General features: G+C 38.7%; 1 protein-coding gene across 1 annotated transcript; it reads left to right on the top strand.

Moving 5' to 3' along the window:
* LOC128855668 (uncharacterized) lies at positions 1-27622 on the top strand. Its single transcript, XM_054090758.1, has 10 exons — positions 1-911; positions 16335-16522; positions 16597-16799; positions 21613-21740; positions 21822-22284; positions 22360-22517; positions 22585-22786; positions 22870-23975; positions 24328-24529; positions 27106-27622. The coding sequence occupies exons 1-10, from the start codon at positions 818-820 to the stop codon at positions 27404-27406; spliced, it is 3045 nt and encodes a 1014-aa protein (XP_053946733.1). The 5' UTR covers positions 1-817; the 3' UTR covers positions 27407-27622.
* The last annotated feature ends 184 nt before the right edge of the window (positions 27623-27806 follow it).

The raw sequence follows: 27806 nt of genomic DNA on the forward strand, positions 1-27806 counted from the left end.
TGATTCAGTTCTAAACTGACATTCAACGTTGCGTGCGGCAAAAAATTGCACAGAGCGCAAAAGTGTGGAGAATTTTGTTAAAAAAAAAATATATGTAAATAAAAAGCAGACAGCACTTTCTTATATTTACTACACCCTTACGCATGCATATGTGTGCGTGTATGTATGCGTTTACATGTGGAAGGTGGGAAATGCATGGAGTGAAATTTTGTTGAAGTGAATTCATATGAAATGTTTGTTTAGGCGAGTTAATCTCAAAAGCGAATTAACAGTGCGAAAATTCTAAAGTGCTGAGGAGCGGAAAATGTGTGCGTTTTTCAGTGTTTGAAGCAAAACTTTTTGAAGGAAAAAAAACTAAAAAAAAGGAAAGTTAAATTAAAAAATCATCGTACTCTATTTTCTTCCATCACACGTAACTAGAAGGAAAATATTAAAATTTAGCTGCCCGAAATACTAAGGAATTTATAAATAAAGCTTCAAAAAGTAAAAAAAAAACAATCCTCAAATACCAGCAAACATGAAAGAAAAAATTCCATACAAAACAGAATAATGAAAATGCAATTAAAATGTTAAAAACACAACAAAGTGTCATTGCATGTGCACCTCTTCAACCCCCAAACTACCGCGCTCCTTGTCAACAATGTATGCCATCGGCCAGCTCAACGCCATTTGCGCAAAGTGACGTCAATTTCGAGCGCCGAAAACCATTAAAATTTCGTCAATTATTTAACAACACCGCCATAACAACACTGGTGAGTTGTCTCGCCCTCCACCGCTCCCTCGGTTAACTACCAAAAAATCATTACTTTCTGTCAACATGTTGGCCGAAAAAGCATTGCTGTCCGTATTGGCTTTGTGGATTGGCTGCTGCAACGCGGACTCTGGGCTGCCGCTTATACAAATAAGTCATGGTAGGTGATTTGGCATTCAAGTACCAATTTAGACAAAAAATTAAATGCCCCTAGTTTTATTCAGAATTACTATTATGATGTTGGGCGAGTCGAAAAAAACAACAAAAAAACAAAAAACAAAAAAAAAAAAGCAATGTGAAATTTTTTTGTATTTTTATTTAGATTTACTGTTATGCTGTAAGGCGAACTTAAAAAAAAACAAACCAATGTGAAAATGTGTAATTTAATAAAATTATCCCGTTTTTGTTCTCATCGTAAAAGTGAAAAAAATGTCAACTGTCAACTGCCCAATCTGCTTGCCTTGCTCCGTTCACACTTTGTATTGTTGTTGCGGTCACAGTTACTGACATGGCTGAACGCCTTGTAGCCCCATTTGTGGGGAGATGGATGAGCTTTGTAGCCTAATTGACATGCCATCGCGTTGACCTACGCCGTTCTGCGTGGCTGATCGAGGCAGCGACGGCTGCGCAACTAAGATTTTCGTATTGTCCGAATTGTTGTTATTGTGAACTGTGAATGAACGCAATGAGTTTTAAGATATTCAACAGTATAGCACTTGGAAGTACATAGGCATACAAAAAAATTTAAATAAATACGCTTGCTTTTTGCGAGCTTCATTCCGTATTACGCTTTACTAAAAACGCTTTTTAAATAAGAATTTAAGGTTTGTCAGAGAGTTTTTATTGTTCTATTGTCTCTGAATTGTCATGTACTTATTTGCCTACTAAAAATCTCTTTTAAGCTTCAACTGTTTCAGCAAGTCACAAAATTTAATGCTCGAAAGAAAGAAATGACGGTAGAGGGACAGACCTGGTGGTCTAAAAATCTCAAAACGTCGATATTTCGAAAGTATACTGCCTTAAGAATATACTGTGGATTTTTTATAGGGAAATTCCCAATATTGTAGCTTCTACAGCCCATTGACTAGGTAGAGAGTGGTCCGCGCGCTTCAGTACCTCAAACTTTAAACTCTTTTATCTCGAAACGACTTTTTTCGGCACGGCGGGGATGAAAAAAAAAATCAACCGAATCACTTGAAATTTGAATATGTTGTTCACAACATGTATGGCTATCGTCGGAACTAGAATTATAATTTTATTTAAAAAATTTCCCATGTTTATACACTAGTGAAACAACTAGTGAAAAAGACCCGATTTTACGAACTTTTTTCAAAACCGCGCCATTTGGTCACTCTTTAGTTTTTTCAATTTTTTCTAGTTCCGGCCATAACTGCACCTTTTCTGATTAAAAATCTTCTTGAATTTTGTGTTTCAGACGAGTAGAAGTCTCGAAATCACCTACGCCGTCCGGGTCCGGTTTTTCGAGAGGGTCGTGTTCAGCGGTATTTTATAATAATAATAAATATTGTTATTAAAATGAAAAAAAAAATCAATTTTTAATGGCAAAAAAACATTGAAATAGGTGTAATTTTCGAGTTCTAGCCCACCGGGTCTCCTTAACATAAAAAAAGGGGAGTGCTTTTATCCGATCTCAATAATAGGGGGCAGTTCGTAATATATACTAAGTGAGGGCGAGTTTTATTGCGTCGTTGGGGCCGCAGTATTCTGTTTGGGATTAGGCTATGAAGCGTCATACAAATTACCGGACTACTGCAGTTTATTTTAAACTGAGATTTACGTAGAATACTAGAACACTCCTTCGAACTCTCAAATGAACTTTTACATTGACAACCAGGCAGCCATCAAAGCAAAAACAGGTGTACTGACAAACTCATTCTGCGTACAACAATGCCGGAAGAAGATGGATGAGCTAGGAACTGAGAAACAAGCTATGCACAACAGGGTTCCAGAGAACAAGGGATTTGCTAGCCGGTATATAACCTCCTCTCTGCAAACAACGGATATATGTATGTAGATGCAACAATGATTTGAGAAGCGAACTCAAGATGTGAAAGCACCAGCTCATGCAGGGTCGCGAAAATCATGCTACGCAGGCGCAATTTCAGACCTACAAACTATATTTTATCTTTTCCCAGGAAAGCGCAAAGATCCATCATACGCGGCCAAACTGGAGCTAGTGCAGTTAACGCGAGAGGAACTCTATCACGCCTGCTCTGCCACTGCCTTGCACTTTGCAAAACACGAATAAACTGCTTAGGCTCTGTATCATTCTCCACTTTTTTTGTAAGCTGGATATTTAAATTTTTTAGGCTTTTTATTTAACTTCTTTTACATAGAGAAATGAAATTTTTTTAATAATTCTGAGCGTATGTGCCTTTCTTCTGGCTGCAAATTGTCGAGATGTTTCAACCTTCTTCGCGCTGCATTATGCCCGAATTAAATGCTTCTTAAACCTCCAAAACCCTCATTGAAGATGATATGATATTACGACAAAACATATGTTATGTTATATTATGTTATGTTATGTTATGTTATGTCACGCTCAACTACTCCCTATGCGTGTTAACTGGGGGATCAATGTATGGGGAGTTAGGTGGCCATAAGTTCATTGTTATGTGGTCATGGACATTTTCAGTCATTCAATCTTGTGCTGGTATCGCTTCGTGTGAAGGAGCAGAGTCTTGCTGGAAGATGTTTATTCTGTCCCCGGGTACACCATCAATACAGGGTTTCACTACTGTCTCTAGAACCTCTATATACGCAGCAGAATTCACTAAAAATACTTGAGTAAAAAAGTGTGGTGGCATGACATATCCTTTGTTGGTTAAAACACCTGATACCATAACAGTGACCTCTGCAGAATTGGGACATATCCATCATTCATTCTGGCCCTTTATACGGTTGATCTTTTGGGCTTGGTCACCATTTTCTTCGCCAGAAAAATACCATAATCTTTCAGATGCTTCAGGGTGTTTAATTTCTCGTCTTTGCTCCGACATAAATTGTCTTTTACGAATGACATGAGGTTTATACCAGAGATCTTCATGGCCAACTCGATGGGTAAGAATAGTGGATGCCTTAAGTTCCCTCGCAAGAGCCCCCATTGATTTTCTCATACTTGTTGAATAAATTTTGCAGATGGGACAGTATCAGAAAGCTTCCCGTGTGTTTTGCGCTGTGTATCAACTTCCGCATAGCCGCGTGATGCTTCCAATTCACGACACAGCTATCGGTGTGCCCATATAGCGACGATAACTGCACGTCTGTTCATTACCTGAGTTAAATTGTAATGTCTTACCTGAAAAATCGCAAAAAGAAAAATAATGGTTTTGGGAAGTTATGGTCACATTCTTATATGCGTGTCGTCAACTGCCATATGCACCCTGTGTGTATTTATATTCGCGTATACACTTGTGCTATTAACAAACATTAAATATTTTATAAATACAAGTACGCCGGTTTATTTACTCGTTGCCTGGTCAATCTATTTTATGTTGATTAACTTCTGTCTTGACATATGGTAAGCTTGGGCATCAGCTAATAAATCATTTTGTCGTCAATTCTCTGACCAGGTGTTCAGCTAAAGTACTATTTACGAACTCACTTTCGATTTAATATAAATGAGTATGTATGTAAGTATGTGAGTAAATATTTGGGGCAATCAATAAATTTAATTATGCGCAAAATAGAGCACAATCCAATAAAGGTAATGCGTTAATGTCAAATTCGGAAAAACAATTTTTATATATGCCTGTATGTATATGTGTGTGAATGTGTGTATGTATGTGTCGATGTATATATTATATATATGGATGTATATGTATGAGAAGTGATGGAAATGTACTAATGTATCGTGAAATATAAAAAAATAAGTATTTGAAAAGCTCGAAGCAAGTACGAGTACTCGTCACCCTGTGCTATTACTACTACTGCTGGCCTACTAGTCCTGAACTACCCAATTTTCCACCAGTTTGCTTTGCAGTTGAAGTAATTCGATTTCTATCCATTTTCAATGATAGTAACTCGTATTTTTAGCATAATGTTTTCCCAAGATATGCCAATTTTAATCTTATCCATCAGGCATAGCAAATTCCAGTTCAATTTTTGGTGAAAATCACCACTTTTGCATTGGGTCGATTTGTGGGGAGGCAAAAAAATCGCCCATTGCTCTGTGAAAATCATATTCTAAGGATCAAAATAAGAAACTTTGCCGGAGGAACCAACCTCTAAAATGAATTCTGATGTCCCCCAATTTGGGCCCTAATGGTAGAACCCATATTGTACAAGCCTGTTTTGTTTTGCGACAGAAATAAGTTTCTGCGTACATTCCTGAATAATCTTTGAGGTCTGCTTTGTATTTTCCAGGGCCTTCAGTGCAGCCTGACCTTGGTAAACATAGTTTGTGATACATGTTTTGGCGAGTTTTAATAAACAGTTTACACTTTTAACAGAATATCATTCACAGGTGAAAAGTATACCGATTCCAGGCAGTTGTAATGGATTTTGCTTAGAGTAGAGCAGTGGAAAAGGAGGTGTTCTAACGCACTACTTTCCTCTTCGCATAAGTTACGCCAATCCAATTTCAGCTGCGTGATATGGAGTGAGACAATGTCACTGTCAGTTATTCCTTCCTTGAGGGTGATAAAGTAAAGTTGGTTGTTTTTGTGTTGAATGTCCGCTTGTATCATCATTTTGGCAATGTTATGGGAGGTCGAAGCTTCCCATAAAGTCTGTGCTTCCGGAGTTAGTTATTCGTCTAGTTCCGTCTTTAAAACTGAGAGCCCCTTATATACCCTATGACCAGAAAGTACAGAGAATGTTTAAATAAAGCAAAACAGAGTTAAATTTCAGGGAAATTCATTTTAGCTCCTTCAAAATATGGCCCGTCTGAAGCAACCCACATGTGCCAACGTTTAACTCGGTCCTCCATACACAACTGGTAGGCCGACAAAAGGGATGGTCTTCAGCTCCTTCGTCACATTCTCTTTGATCTCCTCTATCGACTGAAATCTCCTTTCACGAAGAGGTAATTTCAACTTGGGAAGCAACAAGAAGTCGCACGGGGCCATATGAGGTGAATGCAGTGCTTGCACGAAGGTATTCACTCGGTTTTTGGTCAAATAATCCAGCACAATTTGGGCTCGATGCGATGGCGCATTATCATCATGCAAAATCCCAGAATTGTTTGCCCACATGGTGCCCTACGCCTTGGCAATCCAAGAAAACAGTCAACCCGGTACTTTTTAATCATATTTCGACGTACCCATTTTAGGCTAGTGGGTGCTTGCCTTAGCAAGCTCATAAACTTCCTTATTTCTCTCTATTCTCTTGCACCCTCGTACCCAGTGACATGCCTATTCTTGCAGAGCTCGTCCAGATGGCAAGTAACTCACAGAGTATTTACAGGACGGGACCTTTTGAACTATTCGATTCTAAGATTTTTCTATTAAGTGTGCTGGAAGATTCTGTGTCTTAGTAAAACTTGTATATAGAGCACACCATTCAGGCTACAGTATAACTCAATCAAAAATGTTCAATAATCCCTAGTCGAAAATTTCCTTCTTGTTAAGTAAAGTAAGTCTCTGGTGGATTTCAAGACTGGCATTGCTTAAATAAGCGAACTCATTGTATTACTGACGAAGAGTCTCGTTGTTGTTGTTGTAGCAGCAAGAACATTCCCCATACATGCCTTTTGAATGCTGCTGGAGTGACGACCCTTGATTGGATATAAATCCGGGTCATTCCGGTAACCTAAAACCGACTGTCCGAGAGGCTCATCACTCTCTCCCTGTGGCGTCATTAGACCGTTTTTTGTAACACGCAGTTAAGATCGTTCGCATCGAAGCATTTAGATCATAATTGTTTCGCAAGAAGCCAATTTTTAAGGCTTTAGTACTGTCGCAGATTCTTATAAGCAACATTAAATGGAATTTGAATCAGAAGAGAAGGACAATCAATAGTTCCAGTAAAGATACTAATAATAAACGAATACGATAGAATAGGCATTCAGCTATGAAGATGTATTCAACTATGTTAAGGTACATTTTCCGATGTAAAAAATTTCGGTTGTAGCCGCATGAAACTCCAAACGCTAGATAGGCCACCCTGTACATCTAAGTTTATACAACTGCATACAAATATATTTGTGTGTATTTGAAATTTTCGCATGTCCTATTTTACCTCTAATGCCTTTGTGAAAAAATTACATAGAGTTGCAGTCAAGCTTCAGCCATCACCTAAAAAAACTTTTTTGCCATTCAAACCTTTCATAAAACTCGTAGTTAGCACTTCAGTCAAGGGTGCGCAAATTAAACTATTTTCGCTTAATATTTATATAATTGTGCTGGTTGTGCTACGTGGCTATGAATTTTTATACGATTTCATACGTAATTATAGAGCGCCAGTGCGAATGCCAAATCTACTTAGAAATGTTTCACCTTGTTGGCCATTGCACTACGAGGACTTCTGAAATATGGACGATGTAATTTGTGCCATAAGTACGGTCCATAAAGAAAAAAGCTGAAATACGTAAAATTCGATAATTAAACTGCTAGAAAAAGGAAAATTTCCTCATCTAAAAATTGGGCATGCATTTTCACACTTATAATAAATTTATGGATGGCCTCAAAAGGCGTGGAGTGCTGCCGTAGTGGAATTTGTTCTATACTCGAAAGATGGAAAGAAGAAGTAAAGCTGAAAAAATGTAGTAAAGATGTAAAGAAAGAGATGTAAAAAATAAGGGTTTTCCAATAACAGGTGTAATTTTGAATAACCCGCTATCTCGGTAGATGTCACTTTTGAAGTTGTCATTTTTTGATATTTGGCAAGTAGAAACTACGCCATTAATAAAAATGGAACGATTCACGCTTAAACAACGCATTGAAATTATTAAAATTCACTTTAAAAATGCAGAAAATTTGGCAGCGACAGTTCATAAAACTCGAACATTTTTGGGTAATCGTGAGGCACCTTGTCGGACCGCAATACAGAAATTGGTGAACAAATTCGAGCTGTTGGGACAAGTTGACAAGTGATATGAGGAATATCACCCGTGCACGTCGCTCAAAAATAGCCGAAAATATTGCTGTTGTAGCCGAAAGTATTGAAGATAACCCAGGTTTGTCCATTCCTCGTCGTTCTTTGGAATTAGGCATTCCGTCATTACACCGTATTTTGCATAAAGATTTGGGTCTTAAAGCTTATAAAGTCCGGTTAACACAAGAACTCAAGCCGGCCAATCATCAACAACGTCATGCCTTTGCTGATCGGGTCGTTGGAATGCATGAAAAAGATCCGGAATTCCATCGAAAAATCATCTTGAGTGATGAGGCGCATTTCCGCCTCGGTGGATTCGTCAACAAGCTAAATTGTCGGGTCTGGGGCGCAGAAAATCCAAGAGTTATTGTCGAAGAGCCTCTCTATCCACAACCTGTGACATTTTGGTGCGGTTTATGGTCCGGCGGAGTGATTGGACCTTACTTTTTCGAAAATGAAGCTGGAGCAACAGTTACGGTGAATGGATTGCGCTATCGAGAGATGATTAACGATTGTTTATGGCCGGAATTGGATGGTATTGATCTGTACAACGTTTATTTTCAACAAGACGGGGCTACGTGCTACACAAGCAACGAAACCATTGATCTTTTACGGGAATAACACCTCTTTATTTTAGAAGTTTTATAAATAATACCTCAGATTTTGGAGAAAAAATGGTAGATGTCTCATCACAGACACTGATGATCCAAATTTGAAGCAGCTCTCGCTAATAAGTGAAGAAATTTTCTGGACAGGTTTTAGGATACTTCGAAAATAGCGTTAAAATATTTTTTAAAAATCTCCGATCCTATTCGGCTTATTCTAAAAATATGTATTTTGAAAATATTGTATATTTTTCCAAAACAAAAAATGTGTATTGAAATTTAACACAAATCTTCAGTTGCCATTTAGACGGGCTTATATTCTAATTTGTAGTATTATATACGGTGCGGTAGACAACTAAGACGCAGGGACTTATGACAATTTATTTTTTAATTTAATTTTAATAAATGAAAAAAATATAGGTATGTATAGTTCCTTCTCTTACAAAAACTATATAATTCAAGGCATCAAACTTTTCATAAAAATTTCGAATTTTGTAATTAGAATTTTGGAATCTCCGTAGACATTCTCTAGCACACAGCTCTGGCTAGCTAAGGCGTAGACCTTCGCCTGGAAAATGGAAGTAGTTTTTCCCTTTGCAATTGCTTTTTTGAAATGTGGTCCAACAATTGCAGCCCCGGCACTACCGTCTTCCATTTGGGACCCATCAGTAAACTACACCTGTGCGCCCTGTTTTAAGGATATTTCATTGTTGCTTCATGCTGAGCGGTCACTAATGACTACTTTGAAATTCTTGGAGAATTCTATATAGTTTGCTTTCCATCTTTTCACAGACTGTCAGGCACGGATTGAAGATTGATCCCAGAATCTTAACATATCCTGTAAGATTGTCTTCTTTGAGATGGAATAGATTAGGAAGCCGTAGAGCTGCACTGACTGCCGATCCTTTGGCTACAAGAGTGGAATGAGTTCAGTGACCATTCCTAAAGCCGCTGTGGGGCAGGCTCGCATTGCTTCCGTAACGCTCAGACAGGCTATTCTGTATACTTTATTAAGTGCTGTCTGAGTCTTAGTTTGGTCTATTTTTGGCCACAATAAAAGAGTGGCAGAGATATAGTGCCAATGATCATGTCTGATAGTGATAGTGATTGTCTTATAAGACCATGCCATCATCTTTGGCCGCAGACCCCATGTTTTACCGTAGAGCCTCTGGCATACGTATATTGCTCTCAAGGCTTTATTTGTGATGTAAGATAAGTGATTTTTTCAGGTCAAGGTTTTATCAAGGGTGTTTTGTTCAGATTTAACGAAAGCCTTTTCTCCCGACATCAGTTTTGCGTAATGTTGAGAGTTAGTTGCATGCGATCAGTTATAGTAGAGGCAAATTTGCATCTAAACATGATGACTAGATCGCCAGCAAAGCCCTGAACTTCGTATCGGAGATCATCAAGAGTCTGTAGGAGTTCGTCAATGATCAATAGCCAGAGGAGCGGTGATAAAACGTCTCCTTGGGGGCATCATTTGGTTGACTTGACACATAATATTTTTGTCCCAGTTTTAAAGATTGTTATTCTATTCCTCAGCATATTGAGAACCCACGTTATGATTAGTCTATCTAGATATTTCCTTCCTAACCATACCTTGCTCAATAGAGCTGAAAGAAGCATTGTCAAAGGCCTCCGTAATGTCAACCTATGTACAGAGGGACATTGTCTTATCAGTCAACGATTTTTTGTTCTTGGTCGTAAGGCTATGTATGACAGTTTCTGTCTACTTGCCTGACTGGTAAGCGTATTTTTCAACATGGAGAGGCGATTCCCTAAGCTAAGCATCTGTAATATATTGATCAATTATGTTTTTCTATAGCTTTGAGCTGAAAAGAAGTTAAGCATATGGGTCGAAAGGCTTTTGGCGTGTGGCCCGCCTTTTTGTCCGCTACCCGTGCCTAATTCTAGTCTTATCCTGAAAATATTTGTCAAAACCGGTGCTAACACATTCACGCCGTGCTGTAGTAGACACGGATGTATGTTTTCAACACCTGGTGATTTAAATGGACTGCAGATTTGGGTCGCCAATTTAGTTTTATTCATTGTAAAAATTTTACGGCCAAGGGAGAGTTGCCTGCGTGAAAACATTAAGGGGACAGATACCTATAAACGGCCATATTTTCCCTGATTTTCATTAAAATTATTTAAAATGAAAAAGTCAGTATATTTTTTTCAAAATTGGCATACATTAAAAAAATATAAAATTTTTTTTTTATTTTAATCGTTTAAAATGGTGGATGTACACTCATTCTTACAGTCAAGTCGGGGCTTCTCAATCATCGGGCATTGTAGCATCGGCGTCAGTGACCTGAATACAAAAAACCAAAATTTTGTTTGTTTATTAATGACATAATTTTTACGTGAATTAAACAAAAATGGAAAAAAAGATTCGCGGTATAAAATGCTTAAAAAAAATTAATTTTGGTGAGGATTTTCGTACAATTTTTGCTTCGAAAAAAATATTTTTTTGAAAAATTTTCGTAAACTTTAAATTCACATAGAAAGTAATATCAAAAAAATTTCAAGGAGATCGGTCAAGAACTTTTCGAGTTATCGTGTACGCCAATTCGAAAAATATAATTTTGATAAAAACGCGTCTAAAGTTTGAATACAACGTAACTAGGTATACCTCTCCCAGCGCTCGAACGCAAAGAATAGAGTCGTCACGGTTGACGATCTATATAGTATAAGAAATACTTAAATTTACGTTCTAAAAATTTTTTGACATATTCTCAAAGGATTATATTAACATTTTATGAAAACAATTTTTTTGTTTTCGAAATTTTACAGGTATCTGTCCCCTGAAGAACCGGATGTCCCCAGTGTCTTCATGTTCTCACCCACACTGACACAGTCCCGACACAGCTGTCCCGTTTCCTCCAGACTCTCCGTAAAACTTCCGTTAGTCTTCTTGGGAGTAGAAAGGTCATTTGAATAATCTTTGTTGAGTGATTTTTGAAGTCTAGTAGCCGCTAGTGGGAATGCAATCTCCTCACAGTGCCTCCTCCATGAGCCTCTCTTTGATTTTCTCATGAAGTGGCTAAAAACAAAAGCTAGTTTTTGAGAATTTTTTTTAATGACGTTCTCGTGTATTTTCGCCATATAACGAATAGTTGGCGTTTTTATATTCGTACATGGAAGAAAACACCCAACACCGTCAACAAAAAAAATCGTCAAAAGTCCATGAAATTTTTGAAGGATATAAACAAGCATTTCTTATGCCACAATTCAACGGGCTTTAAACTTGCAACCTCGAAGTTTTTCTTAACCCTCTGGTTCAAAAGTTCTAAATCTTTATTAACACTTTTTCAATTTGTACAAAGTTTGAAGTTTAGATTTATATATATTTTTTGAATCACTTTATTGCATATCCTATTCAGCAATATTGGTTCTTAAAACTGGGACATTTTACAAGACATGTACGGAAATCACCCAGACCATTGTTTTGGTTGTTGGAGGTGAATGAAATATATTTTCATTAAAAAAAATGTTTACTTAAATAAGAAATAAATAAATTATCAAAAATAATTCAGATTTTTGAGCTATTTCAACTTACATTTTACTATGCCAAAATTCAATGGGCTATAAATTCTTTTTTTTTTTTAATTTAAATAAATAAAGTTTTAAACTTTTTTTAATTTATATAAAGTTGTCAGCATATATTTATATGTTTTTTTTTTGTACGAGAAGAATTTATATTTTCAAAAAAAAAAAACATTTAAATTAAATAAGAAACCAATAAATGATGAAAAATCATCAATACGTCTTTGTACTACTCCATTTGTTCAAAGCTCTGTATGTAAGTGCAACCAAAATATAAATATTATTCGATATATTCAAATGCCATAAAATATAAATGAAAGTCTTAGAATTTCAACAAAAATGCCTACTTCCATTGGTAATATTTATCGGTGGGCTAGAAAAGCGAAATCGTGCCAATTGATCAAACAAGTGAACCCTCGGTAGCGAAAGATTTCTATGATACAAATTACTATGTAGGCATTTATTATTGCACTTAAAAAAACATAACAACATATAAAACAACCACAAATAACTCGCATAACGTTGGCAACAATTGACGATTTGTCGATAAACAAATATATAAAATTCTATAGCAACCAAAAATTGTATGAAAAAAATGCGAAAAAAATCAAATGCGAGTATTCAACAGCTTGTAATAGGCGAATAGCCATTAAAAAGATACAAAAGAGAAGAGGATAAATATGAGAATATTATAAAATATATTTTATGAAACGTTACAGGTCTCTTCGCTGCCTTATTGACATGAAATAATAGAGGCCAAAGCCGTATAGAGAAATATTTATGACGGAGCAATGCATTGCTGCGAGGTGGTGCTGTAGCAACTTTTCAACAGAGACTGAAACTAATCTGAAACCTTGTTATATTGTATATAGCTCTTTATCGATAATAGTAGGAGAATCGGTATACTCAGGTAGCTACAGCATCGCCATCTCATTACCTAAGTGGTTTAGTATTTTCGGTATTATTGTCGATGACAGGTCCCTGCTCTTCAGTACAATCAGCACGCACTGTACGTTGTAGCCCGCATTTCCTGAACTTTTTGTCACTTGCGAGGCCCCCCCCAAATGATGAGCTGTCAAAAAAGAGCGTCTCAGCAGCAATACTCCTGGAATACTTAATTCCCTTCTTTTAAGAGGTGAAAAAAATTACTTAGTCTACCGACATGCGATTTGTACTTGCTTTTCTGCTTCTCTACATTCTTGATTTGTTTTCTAAGCCTATCTCGCTAGTTAGTAGACATGTAGCTCATTTGAGGCCGCAATTATCTGTAGGGGGATGGGTACTTTCGCCGCGAATATTTTACCCAGTTGAACACCTAATTTGTTAGCTTTTTAAATACTATCTATGCGGTTGTATTTCACAACTCAATAAAGTGGAGCGACTTAAACATTGCCAACTTATCTGAAACTTCCACGCTTCTTGAACTATTGATAAGTATGCAAAAGCTAAACCTTTACCTTTACCTTTTGCTTGGTGGGTTACTTTTTCATATTTACGCTGCTGATTTCCTTACAGCTATGACTGCATGACGGCGGCCGCCGGTAGCCGAATGGGTTGGTGCGTCACTGTCTTTCGGAATTCAGAGAGAACGTAAGTTCGAATCACGGTAAAAGACCAACATGAAAAAAAAGTTTTTCTAATAGCGGCCGCCATTTGGTAGGTAATGGCAAGCCTCCGAGTGTATTTCTTTCATGAAAAAGCTCCTCATAAAAAATATCTGCCATTCGAAGTCGGCTTGAAACTGTAGGTCCCCCCATTTGTGGAACAACATCAAGACGCACACCACAAATAGGAGGAGGAGCTCGGCCAAACACCCAAAAAGGGTATACCAGCCAATTATATCTATATATATATGACTGCAAATGGAAGAAAATGAAAACCAATGTGATATATTTAAAAATTTTAGAAGATTCCTGAATTCCACAGTTCTGAGATGTTCCAAATCATTAAAAATTGTATACCTAATGCGGTGAATCTACGTCTGGAAACACGTCTAGAAACACTTTATCAATACATTCTGTAGCTAATTTCATAAGGAAAGAGTTCTCAAGGTCCTTGGCTTTAACTTTCCACATAAAAAATATTATCTTTTGTAGGCACACCTTCATAGCGAGGAAAGATAAAAAAAAAGTAGCCATTCTTATGGCGCTCGAGTTCGATCGTAACTACTAGGCCCCTTTCGTCATGAAATTACACATAGAATGTAACCGTAAAGTCTTTCTACTAGGTAACAAAATACTCGCCACATGTGGTTAGCAATTCCAACTGCATCTTATGAAGCTTATCAAGTATTTAAGTATTTTTCATTTGGCATAACACAATCGGATCTAACTACAGCATCCGGCACTCGAAGTGTGACAAATTATTAAATTAAAAGTAAAAAATGTGGGAAAATAATATAAAATTAAGATTCAATTTACTTTTGCTCGATATGACCACCTTTTTCCTTGACTATGGCCTTGAGACGGTCCAGAAATGAATCGCAAGCTGTTCGAATGTGACTTGCAGGTATTTTGGCCTATTTTGGTATTTCTAAAAAGTTGAAATTTTGACGAAAATTAATTGATTTTTTTGCTAATTTTGTACACACCTTGAAATTTTGATTTTGATGATGGTTTTGGTGGTAGCTTTGACTATATTTGCTTTCAATCTCAAAATTCATTTGTTTACTTTTTAAGTTGCTTTGCAACGGGCTTTTCTCCACACGCCTAAGTTACTAAAGGGTGGTTGAATTTTAAGGGCCGATGTTGAATGTGAACCACACCTAAACGTTACCCTTTTTTATACATTTCATTTAACATTTTTTAATTTCAGACTAACTCAATTTGAACCATAGAAAGATACGCAATCAAGCAATGCGGTAAAGTTATTCAGGCTTATTATGAAAACGGCCGTTCAAATCAAAATGCATATCGCGCATTTCGTGATTTTTTCGGTTTAATTTAATCGTCCAAATGTGCGTACAATCGGAAAAATTGTGCAAAAATTTGAGCAAACTGGGTCTGTAGGAGATGTGAAAACACTAGTGCATGCTCTTACAGCTCGTACTGCAGAAAATATTGCTGCTGTTCGCAATAGTGTGGTTGAAGAGCCGTCCACCTCAACTCGTCGTCGTGCCCAACAATTGCACTTCTTACGCTCGTCGTTGATGAATATTATGCACAAAGACTTGCATTTACACACTTACAAGGTGCAATTGACTTAAGAACTAAAGACTCTTGACCATTTTAAGCGTCGTCAATGGTCAGAATGGTGGCAGGAAATGGCAACAGTGAATGACCAATTTTCGAAGAAAATCATCTTCAGAGATGAGGCAAATTTTGACCTGAGTGGATTCGTCAGTAAGCAGAATTGCCGCATTTGGGCGAAAGATAATTCAAGAGTGATTGCCGAAAAACCAAAGCACCCACAAAGAGTGACTGTTTGGTGCGGTTTATGGGCCGGCGGTATCATTGGGCCGTATTTTTTCCAATATGAGGCCGGTCCGGCAGTTACTGTGAATAGTGTTCGCTATTGTGAGATGATAACTAACTTTTTATGGCCCGAATTGGAAGATATGGATGTGGACGATATGTGGTTTCAACAGGACGGTGCCACTTGTCACACAGCTAACGAAACAATGGCTGTTTTGCGCGAAAAATTTGATGGTCGAATAATGTCGAATAATCTCACGTCGCGGCGATGTCAATTGGGCGCCAAGATCATGTGATTTGACACCGTTGAACTTCTTTCTTTGAGGTTATTTGAAAGAAAAGGTGTACGTCAATAAGCCAGCAACAATTCAAGAGCTAAAGGATGAGATAATTCGGCACATTAACGGCATAGAACCTCTATTATGCCTCAACGTCATCAGAAATTTGGACCATCGGATGGAGGTGTGCCGTCGAGCCCGCGGCTGCCATTTGGCCTATATTTTGTTCCATACGTAATTGAACCATACCAGTTTTATTATAATAAATAGAAGTGACAATAATTTTCCAAAAAAATTGTATTTTATTCAAAACCAACACCGGCCCTTGAAGCTTACCCACCCTTTATATAGAATTGGCGCGTACACCCTTTTTTTGGGTGTTTGGACGAGCTCCTCCTCATGGAAGATTACTAACAAATACCCGGTATGCGCGGTTGGGCAGTAGATATGGAAATCTGAGAGCATAATCGAGTATTATTCAAATTTGGATTGTCAGCTTGATTCCGTTTAGTGGAGTTAGGAAGACATATTAACTTATAGATATGCATCTTTTTTAATTAAGTTCCAGTTGACTAAGATTATATTTACTTTATAATCTGCAGAGATGTATAAGATTTGGAGCCGAAATGGCCCAAATACTTCCTTGCAACCACTTATATCTTCTCACAATCTTTTTCTCCAGATGACGATTTGGGCGACGACTATCCAGAGATGCGTGAAGAAGTACATCTTGAGGACTTCTTTTGGACCGGCTCAGGTGATGGTCCACCCGACTACTTGAAGAAGGTACATACCGGTATTAGCAAGGGGAAAGATGTGATTGTGAAGACGGAGACAGTTGTGGCAACAGTTTATGTGGACGGCAATAATGTAAGCGAATCATCTGCATTTTCTTTGAACTAAATGCATATTTATATTGAAATTATGATGCTTTTACTTCACAGGAAATCGATATACCGATTTGCTTGGATTGCCCACCAGATGATGGCGGCGGCACTTGGGGTGTTGCTGCAATGCCTCCCCTCAACTATTCAGCAACAGATCGAAGATATTGGTTATTGACAGTAATGTCCGGGTTCTATACACAAAAGGATAATCCGGCGTTGGAGGAGAAGTTGGCACGTTTATATCGATTAGCTTTTACGAGGTAGTTACTGCAAAAATTGTAAAAGATTTTCGGTGTGACTTTTGGGGAAAGGTTCCTAATTTATATTTTTAGCTGATTCTTGGGGTAGAAGTAATTTGTAAAATCAGATAAGAAAAAACAGAGACGCAGAAAATAATGTAAATTTGTGGGGTGTAAGGCATACACATATTTTATGTGAACTCATCCAATAACATACAATCTGATATTTACCATTGACATTTGAGAAAAACCAGCCCCATGTAAGTTGAATAGATGAGATTTGGTTTTAATCCACCAAACCAGGTTGTTGGAGTTGAGAACGGGTCTTACAACTGCTGCACGTACCCAATATATTATTGGCGACTAGCTGATACTGGGCCGTTGCTGTCGAAGACCTAGTAATTATGGGAATATCGTTTGAAATGGAATTTGTAATGAAAAGTGAGTGCAGCTGGATTGGCTTCCGAGGGTAGCTCTTCAACAGTAGCACCTGAAAAACCCCCTTCTGGAGAAGAAAGAAAAGCAGTACTAATTTTGCGGTCATACCCTATCACAAAAGGAATCAATACTTCCTATTTTAGAATTTTTTCTAAGGAGAAATGTCATGCGAAAAACAGGCCTGAACCCAACTGGGTTGTTATTCAAGTGCTTCGTAGCCGGCAATATATTTTGTGTTTCTGTTTTCAGTAAAAGCAAAGAAATTTTGTGGTTGATCGACTTGTAAATATGAAACTGGCCGTGAAGGAAATTCGACGTCAAATTTCCATTGCGTGAACAATGGAGTAATCCAAAGGCAATCAAAGAGGTCTGTCGGATATTTTCTCTACCGATAGGTCCAAGAAAGTAATAGATTCTGGAGCCGGATGGCATTTAAATGATAGTAATAAGAATCATTACGGTATAGGAGGAATGGGAACCGTTCTCCAAATGAAAATTTGTGCCATTCTGAAAGTAGCAGAATAGTTATTTGAGAGGAGGTGGAGCGGGAAACAGATTGTAGTCCTTAGTGACAGTCAGGCTGCACTAAAGTGCCTGGAGAACGCTAAGTAAAACTCAATTGTTCAAGAATGTAAAATTTCCGATGCCTTGGCCAACTGCGAATCAGCGGTTACCCAATAATCGGAATCAATTCTGCAGGAATCATGAATTGGATCAGCGCTTATAGACGGAATTTACATAAGAAGCAGTGGTTTAGACCGCTGCAGAACTGCGAAGGGTTTTGTGACAAGCCCGAACAGAAAATTGTTGAACTTTCTTCTAAAAGTTGGTAGAAAAGGCATTCAGTTGATGGTCGCCATTACTACAGGGCGCAAACTCATGGGGTTAGCATATGACCACCTTTGGAATCATTGAGGTGTGATTTGCCTGTATTGCTTAGGGAACCGGATGCACTGAACATTTTATCTTTGAATGTCCTGCCTTTGCTAGAGCAAGGCTAGGAATTTCGGATTCCGATGTCATGAGAATGAGTACAATTTGTGCACCCAAATTGGAGGACATTTTCAGGTTTATCAAAGAATCTGGAAAATTTTCACAGGAATAGCTATCTCGGTCTCTGTGTCTATTCTATGCTATCTCTTTCATTCTGTCACTTCTCCCCTATCCTCCTTGACTGTCAACTATTTTACTTTCCAGGGCCTCGAATACAATAGGCTTTTTAGCCTGAGTGTTTTAGGAGTTACCAAATCTCTCTAAGCCTCTTGGCTCGACTTTTCAAATTGCAAATTTTATTTCAAATGGTTATGTGAAAATATGGATATTCTAGATTTAATCCGCACCCTAGAAGTGATTAACCTTGAGCGCGATTTCATTTGAAGGGTTCTAAGCAATTTGGACATTGTCATATATTCTTCTGAAAATTGCTTTACTTGTAGACTTGAGTATAAGAAGTAAACAGAACAAATTAAAAAAAAATATAATTTTCCGATTTATTGTAGAATCTTTTTCGGCGCTTTCATAGATTTTTTTTAATTTAAATTTTTTTTTAAATTTTTAAATTTTTAAGTGTTTTGGGATAAAAAAAATTTCTAGAAAAAGTTTTTTGAAGAAAAATTTTTAAGTTTATTTCTTTGTTCAAAATTTTTGTTTCGTTATTAGCGAAAAACATTAATCCGAATTCGTTTCTTATTTTTTTCATTAATAGCTGAGTCTATGCACAGTAGTCCATGAACGTTTCTTACCAGTACTTCTAAAATAAAGGGTGATTTTTTAAGAGCTAAAGGAAAGTTTTAAAAAAAAAACACACACATAAAACCCAGAAAAATGCTTGAAATTTTTATTTAAATCGGTAGTACAGTCCATATAATTTAATGTTTGAAGATTATTTCATGCAAATGTTGACCGCAACTGCGCTTCAAATGGTCCATCCGCTTAGTCCAATTTTGGCATACTCTTTCCAATGTTTCGGCCGGCATCTCACATATAAATGCTTGAATGTTGTCTTCCAATGCGTTAATTGAAGCAGGTTTGTCTGAATAGACATGAGCTTTAACATAGCCCCACAAAAAATAATCTAAAGGCGTTATATCGCACGATCTGGGTGGTCAATTGACAGGTCCCGAACGTGAAATGAAATGTTCACCGAACTCGCCTCCTAACAAGTCCATTGTTACGCGTGCTGTGTGGCATGTGGCACCGTCTTGCTGAAACCACATGTCATGCAAGTCAAGCTCTTGCATTTTGGGCAAAAAGTTGGATATCATTTCACGGTAGCGCTCACAATTCACAGTTACGTTACGATTCGCAGCATTTTTGAAGAAGTACGGTCGAATGATACCTCCAGCCCATAAACCGCGCCAAACTGTGACCTTTTCTGGATACATTAATAGCTCTTGCAATTCTTCTGGCTGATCTTCACTCCAAAATCACAATTCTATTTATTTACATACCCATAGATCCAAAAATGAGCTTCGTTGCTGAACACAATTTTTCGATAAAAAAGTGGATCTTCGGCCAACTTTCCAAGAACCCATTCACCAAAATTTCTGCGTTGCGGTAGGTCGTTCGGCCTTAATTCTTGAACCAGCTGTATTTTGAAAGGCTTCACACCTAAATCCTTTCGCAAAATTTTCCACGTGGTTGAGTAACAGAGGCCCAATTGTTGCGAACGGCGACGAATCGATAATTGATGGTTATCATTAACGCTGGCCGATACAGCTGCGATATTTTCTTCAGTTCGCACTCTACGTAAGCGCGTTGGTGGTTTGATGTTCAATAATGTAAATTTTGTTCTAAATTTAGTCGCAATAGCTCGAATAGCCGCTTCAGCGGGTCGATTAAACTGACCATAAAATGGAAGAAGCGCGCGATAAACTTTCTTAACAGAACACGCACTTTTATAATAAAATTCAATGATTTGCAAGCGTTGTTCGTTTGTAAAACGATTCATGGTTAAACTATAGACCAAACTGAAGATGTGTGACAGTCAAACAAAACACGAAACGTGCGTCAGCTGTTTAAACCAAATGTTTAAAAAGATAATAGCTAAAAAATCACCCTTTACTTACTTTTCTACGATTTCTAGTGTTGTCGCTGTTTTTGAACGTCCTTGACGTGGATCGTCTTCACTTTCTACTATACTAATTAATCGCGAAAAGTTCGATTTTGGCTGAGTTTAACAAAACCAGTTGGACACACCAAGTGAAGCCAAGTCCTTTCTTCTTTAGTTCGTTCGCAGTGGTCGTCATTAGTGATCGTGTTTTCATTCAGAGGGACTTTTACGTGGTGGGTTCCAAACCGAGCGCACAACCAGCTATCCTGGATTGCTTCACTTTTTTACATCAGCACGCTCTCGAACGTGTGTTCGGGAGCTAGCCAGAAGATACTTGGGATAAGCCCGGGAGTTGTGCTTGAACTGTATGCAGAAGAATCGCCCTGGGCACTTCCAAGTGAATGCCAATCAGGAACTTTCCCTAATTACGTGGACTTCTACATATGAAACCATCCTCCTAGTAAATTATCTGGTTATACAAAAACCTCTAAGGCCTTCGAGGTCGTGCGAAGCAGAAAATCATCCTAATAAACCTTTGTTAGGTAGAGGGTCCTCCTTCTATTTATGGTGTGCGTCTTGATGTTTTCCATAAATGAACGGGCATATAATATAGTTTTAGGCCTCTTCTGAAACTTATATGGTTTTTTTTTATGAGGAGCTTTTCAGGGCAGAAATACACTCGGAGGTGTGCCATTGTCTGCCGAGTGGCGACCGCTATTAGAAAAAACATTTGCTATCATTTGTTGTTTCATGGCCGGGGTTTCGAATCGGGAAACTATCGAATGATAGTCACGTACCAGCGCATTTGATTACGGCGGTCGAGGTTTCTTAGGAAAGGAAATAAAACTACACCGTCCAGAGTGCCTCCGGTTTCCTTACATTAGCGATCCGAAAGGGTTCAGTTGATATTCTACTAATCCACTTCTACATCAATCCGAGCGGAGTAAATGGGTTGAGTCCTAACATTGCTAAAACTACCCTCAACATATAGAAAGGTCGCCATAGTTGGTTTATTCCGGTTCTATGCTTCAAACTATTTCTCTCAACGGATTTAACTTTGCGGTAATGAGCATTTTTGGGATTCTCGGATGGAAGGCAGCGTTGTCCCTAAAAGTCATGTAATGAAGTCATCATCTTGAAGTTATGAGAGATCTATTGATTGAAGAACTTTCGATAACTAAAACTTGTGTTGACCCTCGACGATTTAGTACAGATCGCGGACTAAAAGTATTATAACAAGTAGAGCTTTTTGTGGTTGAGCTACAGTCGAATCGAACTTTTTTTATATAATTTTGTAAATTAAGACTTATTAGACCTCTTAAATATAAAAATTTCCCTTCTCAGGCAACAGTCAAAGCATTTAGGCATCAACGGTGCTCAGCAAATCGCCGGTATCGCAGTTTCAGCGGGCAGAAATAGGCGTGGCCATCACGAAGCCGGCACACAACCGTTTGAGTCCACTACGCCGAAAGGTGCGACAGAAGTAGCTCGGTTATATTAAGATTAATTAAAATTTGTATATTGACTCTTTTACAAAATCTTATTTTTAATAGATCTCGATGACGATGCTGAGTTGCTTGAAATGACTGGTGGGGATGTGCAAGCGAATACTCGATCCATAAAACCAAAACGGAGTGGCAATCGAAACACTGAGTGGGAAACATCCTCTGAAGAAAATGAGAGCGCTTTTTCTACCACAAACACAACTGGATCTAATGAGTATCCAATGATAACAACAACATTCGACATAAATACCACACGCGACGAAGGCGTCAGTACATCGCCTTTACCTTACGTGACTATAATGGCATGGGAGTTGATACAGCAGGAAGCAAAGTCAGAGAAGCTGCAGAGTGTAGCGGCGCTCTTGGACACACCAATACAAGCACAAAACCCATTGCTACGTAGCGCACAAGTGCGTGTGATCATTCATAACATCACACGAATGACGGAAGAGGAACTGCAGAAGGGTCTGCACAGTGTGGGCACCTACGACGAGGATGTCAATGAGAAAATGTGAGTGTGTGAAGTACATGCAGCGTTACCATTATTTAGTTAATAATATTTTTATTTGATATTTACATTTCTTAGCGATGAACGCCCGATTGCAAATCAAACCGAACTTATCTACTCCGTGTTCGTCAACGGGCGTCCAGTGCTGGCGGTAACAGCGGCCAACGACATGAAGCTGGTGTCCGAAACCGAAGCAGCTAATGTCATTGGCCAGGAGGTGTACATGAAAGCCGAGCGTAAGCAAAGTTAAGTTAAACGAAATTAAATCCAAAGCTTAACTAGAACTTTCTCAATGATCTACAGCCTATCTGCGCGAGCCGCAGGCTACTCCATTGGCGCCAGCAATACACAGCGGCCAGTCGGGATTCATAGACACCATACAGAATAACACCGCGCTGGTGGTGGTCACTTCGGTTGCGTTTTTATTGTTATTGCTGCTACTCGTTGCCCTACTGCTAATGGGACGTACGCGTGTACGCGAGAAACAGCGATTAGAGGAGCAGAGGTATTTTGAAATTTCAATTTTTTTTTAGAATATATTTCAGTTTCAATATATCCACTGAAATTTGCTTTCTCTACACTACAAAGAACGACTAGCCGCAACGAGCTACTCGCCGAATTGCAGTCTGGCCGTGGTGCTTCCACTGAAACGGGTCTAGATACAGGCCGTTCTACGGCACCGTCACGTGACGTTGGCGTACAGAACTTCTCATTTGAGCACGATGGCGTCCAGCGTACACGTGAGGCGCGCATCAATTTCCCAAGTCCACCAATGGATCGTGAATATCGTCGCGACTCGCTTACTTCTTCAGACAATACATCAGACTCTTCAGTTTACTGCCCCATCAATCCACCAGCACCCGATGTTCAACGCATACTCGACAACAAAGCGGCAATACTATTCGATAAGCATCGCCGCAGACACTCGCAACAACATGAATACGATCAAGCGGAGGGACGCGAGCATGCCGTCTATACCGCCGTCATCACTGAGAAGAAACACGATAAGACACGACGGAAGACCAAACGTCGTTACCTCTCCGAGAATCGTGTGGGTTCGCTAGAGACTAGTCCACGTACACACCGCACCGCACAGTCGTCAGGCGATGAAGTAGTGAGCGGCTCACTGGACGAGGACCAATTGAGTAGTACTTATGCGAATTTGGAAAGAAGTGAAGCCTACAATCCGCACAACAACTATCATCGCAATAAATTGTTGCATCAGAAGAGCCTGTTTAGCGATAAAGATGGTGGCGAACAGTTGCCAGCCACAGAAGCTATAAATAAGGAAATCATACGTACGTTACAGCCAACCGAAAGGTCTTCCGATACCGGCAGCATTGGTTCATTTCTATCGATGGCTTCTGTAAAAGCATTCCCGAAAAATTCACTGCCCCAACCGTTGAATCGCGTATTGGATCCGGTATTTGTTACATACTACGATAATGTCGAAGACCCAGCCACAAGAAAACAGCCGTCCAACACACGTTCAATGCATAAACAGCAAAGTAGGCATGACACGTTGGACGCAACGACCATAGCGACTGTAGAGAATTTCCCTACACCGAAGGCGCCGTCTTACACAAATTTGCGCGCATCACAAAGTGACAATCCCGACCCGGGTGTTGTTGGTCCCATAGTTTGGGAAAGACATAAGAAACAATTGAATGAGGCTGCAGGTGCCGATGATGCGGGTAATGATGTTGGGGATATCCACAAAGATGGGGACCGGGAACGTTATTGAGTAGAATGAATGCTCTTAGCAATTGTAGTAGACAACTGTAGACTAGAGACCACCACCAACGTAGTTAATGAGATACAAAAAGTAGAAAAAAAAAACGTATATATTGATTGAATGCATGATTGTGTTGATTGTTTGATTGGTACAATCCGTATTCGTATAAACAGACAGGCAAACAGATCAACACTTAGTAACACTTTCAAGCTCAACGCAAAGTCCTCTATATTCTACCTGTACATTCTTCCTCTTGTCTTCTTCTATTTTACTTCCACATATACATACACATACTTCTACATTTCCAATAGACGATATGATGTTGAGATTCGGCGAAAAGGTCGGCAACAATCCGGGAGCGATAAGAAATCATTATGAAGATCTACTTGAAAGCGCCATACAAATGTATTCCAGTCAGGATGACCTACCCACACCTTTGCCAACGCGCGACTTCAGCAACAAACGCAAGCCGACTAAGAGGGAGAATCGCGGCTCATCGGCCGGTGTATCAAGGTTAGTAAAGCCCTTCAATTAATACGAAAGTTGGTATTTACATTTTTGGTCTAACAATCGGAAAATAAATGAAACCGTTGTTGAAATATTCTTCATGATGATAAGTAGACTTTTGCATTCGGTAGAAAACATTTGGGAAATACTTTGCTCAGTCGCGTTTTCAAGGCGTTCATTAAATTGTGTGGGCTCCAGTGCGATATTGATATCATCGGTCTTAGTCGGTTAGTTCGTCCTTTGCGAAAGTGGATAAAGAAGCAAAGCGAATGGGTCTAGTGGTAAACGAGGACAAAACGAAGTACCTCCTGTCATCAAACAAACAGGCATCGGCACTCACGTCACTGTTGACAGTTATGATTCTGAGGTTCTAAGAGACTTCGTTTATTTAGGAACCCGTATTAATAAAGATAACAATGTCAGCCTTAAAATCCAATGAAGAATCTCTTTCGCCAACAAGTGCTACTTTGGACTAAGTAGGCAATTGAGTAGTAAAGTGCTCTCTTGACGGACAAAACTAACACTCTACAAGACTCTCATCATACCCGTCCTAACGTATGGCGCAGAAGCGTGGACAATATCGACAGCCGGTGAAGCGACGCTTAGAGTATTTGAGAGAAAAATTCTGCGCAAAATTTTTGGATATTTGCACGTTGCCGACGGTGAGTATCGCAGGTGATGAAATGAATGAATGAGCTTTACGACAACATAGACATATAGTAGTGCAGCGAATAAAGATTTAGCGGCTTCGTTCGCTGGGTCTTGTCGTCCGAATGGATACAAACACTCCGGCTTTGAAAGTATTCGATGCGGTACTAGCTGGTGACAACCGAGGAAGAGGAAGGCCTCATCTGTGTTGGAAAGATCAGGTGGAGAAGGACTTGGTTTCACTGGGGGTGTCCAATTTGCGCCGGTTAGCACGAGAAAGAAACGACTGGCGCGCTTTGTTAAACTCGGCCAAAATCGCTTAAGAAGTTAGAAGAACAAGAGAAGATCATGTACAATGCTACTGATGTCGTCGTATAATGCCCAAAGATGCCTTCAACTCACTGTATGTGACATGGCCGTTTTGCTCAATCATTTCGCGCACAGTATCGATCTATTCAGACACAAGAATTTTTAGATCCCCTTCCAGGAATTCGTATGTGAGCGAACAGTGACTACGGAAACATTTTACCCACCATTTTTTACTCCGCCATGGGATGGATTGCGTGCATGCCGTATAATGATTTTAGTTCGTCGATGCATTCTTGTACTGCTAAGGGATTAGGGGTAGTCAGAGGCCCGAAAAAATTATGATTTTCAATAACTTTTTTTTTTGCTAGTGAATGGCTTTATTTTACAAAAATAAAAACGTAGCATTAATTCACCATGTTTCGACTAGATTTTAACAAAATTTCAAGAAAAAAAATTAATAATTGTAAAAGTTATCGCTGTTTGTGTGAAGCCCGTTTCTCCAGAAGTCCCTTGCGGTGATCATCACAAGTCTTTGGAGATTCATCTAAACTCAATCGGTATAGAGAAATTAGTTTTATTAATAGAAAATCTCAGGATCGATGCTTTTTGTTTTTTAATTAACAATGTGGCGGCCTCAGGAAATATTTTTCAGATTTTCGAAAAATTTTTTTATTAAAAAAAATCGAAATTTTTGAAATTTGCTCAGGCGCGAGTTCTTTATATTTTTAAAAAACAGTATAAATAAATAATAAATAATTGGCGCGTACACTTCTGTTAGGTGTTTGGCCGAGCTCCTCCTCCTATTTGTGGTGTGCGTCTTGATGTTGTTCCACAAATGGAGGGACCTACAGTTTCAAGCCGACTCCGAACGGCAGATATTTTTATGAGGAGCTTTTTCATGGCAGAAATACACTCGGAGGTTTACCATTGTCTGCCGAGGGGCGACCGCTATTAGAAAAATGTTTTTATTAATTTTGCTTTCACCGAGATTCGAACCAACGACCTCTCTGTAAACTCCGAATGGTAATCACGCACCAACCCATTCGGCTACGGCGGCCGCCGGTATACATTCTATTAAAATCTACTAAGCGGTTTTAAAGTTGCAGTGATCACCAGTTCAAAAAACGTAGTTTTGAGAAAAACGCATTTAAAGTTTTGCTATCAATTCCGGAGCGCCCGAGCGGCCTTTGATAATTGCTGAATAACTCGAAAAATATTTGTTGGATTCACCTTAAAATTTTCACACTATATTTTTAAGAGATTATACTTTAAGAAAATGCAAAAACAGAAACATCAATTTTGTTAAAAATTCTGAGCATCCCTTACCCCTTAATAAAATAAGAAAATTATAAAAAAATAATCCCACGGAAATGGTCTCAGCTTCTCTTCATTTCTTTGCCCAGACGAATTTTTTAAGCCACTGTAAATAACACTAGTAATATTAAAATCATTCTGAGTGCGTTAATGGTAAAATTTAACAAACTTTGCAATGGACACGTCAAACGGTGCCTGACTGCACTAGAGCCTAGGTGCCAAGGACCCGAAATATAAATACCAACCCTTATATATTCATCACACATAGATACATATAACATACATACATTTGCTTTCATTTCATACCTCAGCTTTGCAGCCCGCCTTCGTAATGCCGAAGCTCGTCCAGCTACTGCCCAACCAGCGAAAACCACGAAATCCAATCAGTCCACTCAGCCGCCCTCGCCTGCTAGCGGCGCTTGGGGTGGCAGTCTTCACGGCTCACATTCACCACTCACTCGTCCATTGAGTGCGGGACCCTTCCAGCGCTCGGAAACATTTCAGGTAGTTGGCCCACCCAGAGTGGCACCCAAGCGTCCAGATGTGTCAGCGGAACCACTCATCGAGGCAATTAAAAGCGAATTGCGTAGATTTAAGAATGAACAGCACTAAAGGCTTTGGGGTCTATGCCACTTGGAAATACTTATACATAGATATGATATTAACTGTCAAAAGCATTGCACAGATTTAATTTGTAAGTTTTTTTTTGTTTTTTTATTTTTTTATTTTAAGTGTACGTTATTTTTGGAGTTTTTAATATTATAGTTTATATGTAGTCTTTCAGAAGACAGTTAGATTTCTGCAAATAAATAAATATAAATGCAATAATGGGCACCTCGTTTCATTGAATAAGTCTACAAGTGACCTTCCTGAAGCTTATATGCACTGCTAAATTTGGAGCGGATACAATTTTAAGGCCTGCAATGGTTTATGGTTTGATATTTAACAAATATAACAAACGAGTTTGTAACTCATACGATGCCCTCAAGAGACGACATCCGTTTTAGTTGAT

Source organism: Anastrepha ludens, chromosome 2 (genome assembly GCF_028408465.1).
Source record: "Anastrepha ludens isolate Willacy chromosome 2, idAnaLude1.1, whole genome shotgun sequence".
Classification (NCBI taxonomy): Eukaryota; Metazoa; Arthropoda; class Insecta; order Diptera; family Tephritidae; genus Anastrepha; species Anastrepha ludens.

Excerpts from the sequence above, each read along its gene's own strand:
- LOC128855668 (XM_054090758.1), top strand. The coding sequence starts at position 818 with ATGTTGGCCGAAAAAGCATTGCTGTCCGTATTGGCTTTGTGGATTGGC. Across the intron at positions 912-16,334 it reads GCTTATACAAATAAGTCATG|ATGACGATTTGGGCGACGAC; the intron begins GTAGGTGATTTG and ends CTTTTTCTCCAG. Across the intron at positions 24,530-27,105 it reads TCATCGGCCGGTGTATCAAG|CTTTGCAGCCCGCCTTCGTA; the intron begins GTTAGTAAAGCC and ends TTCATACCTCAG.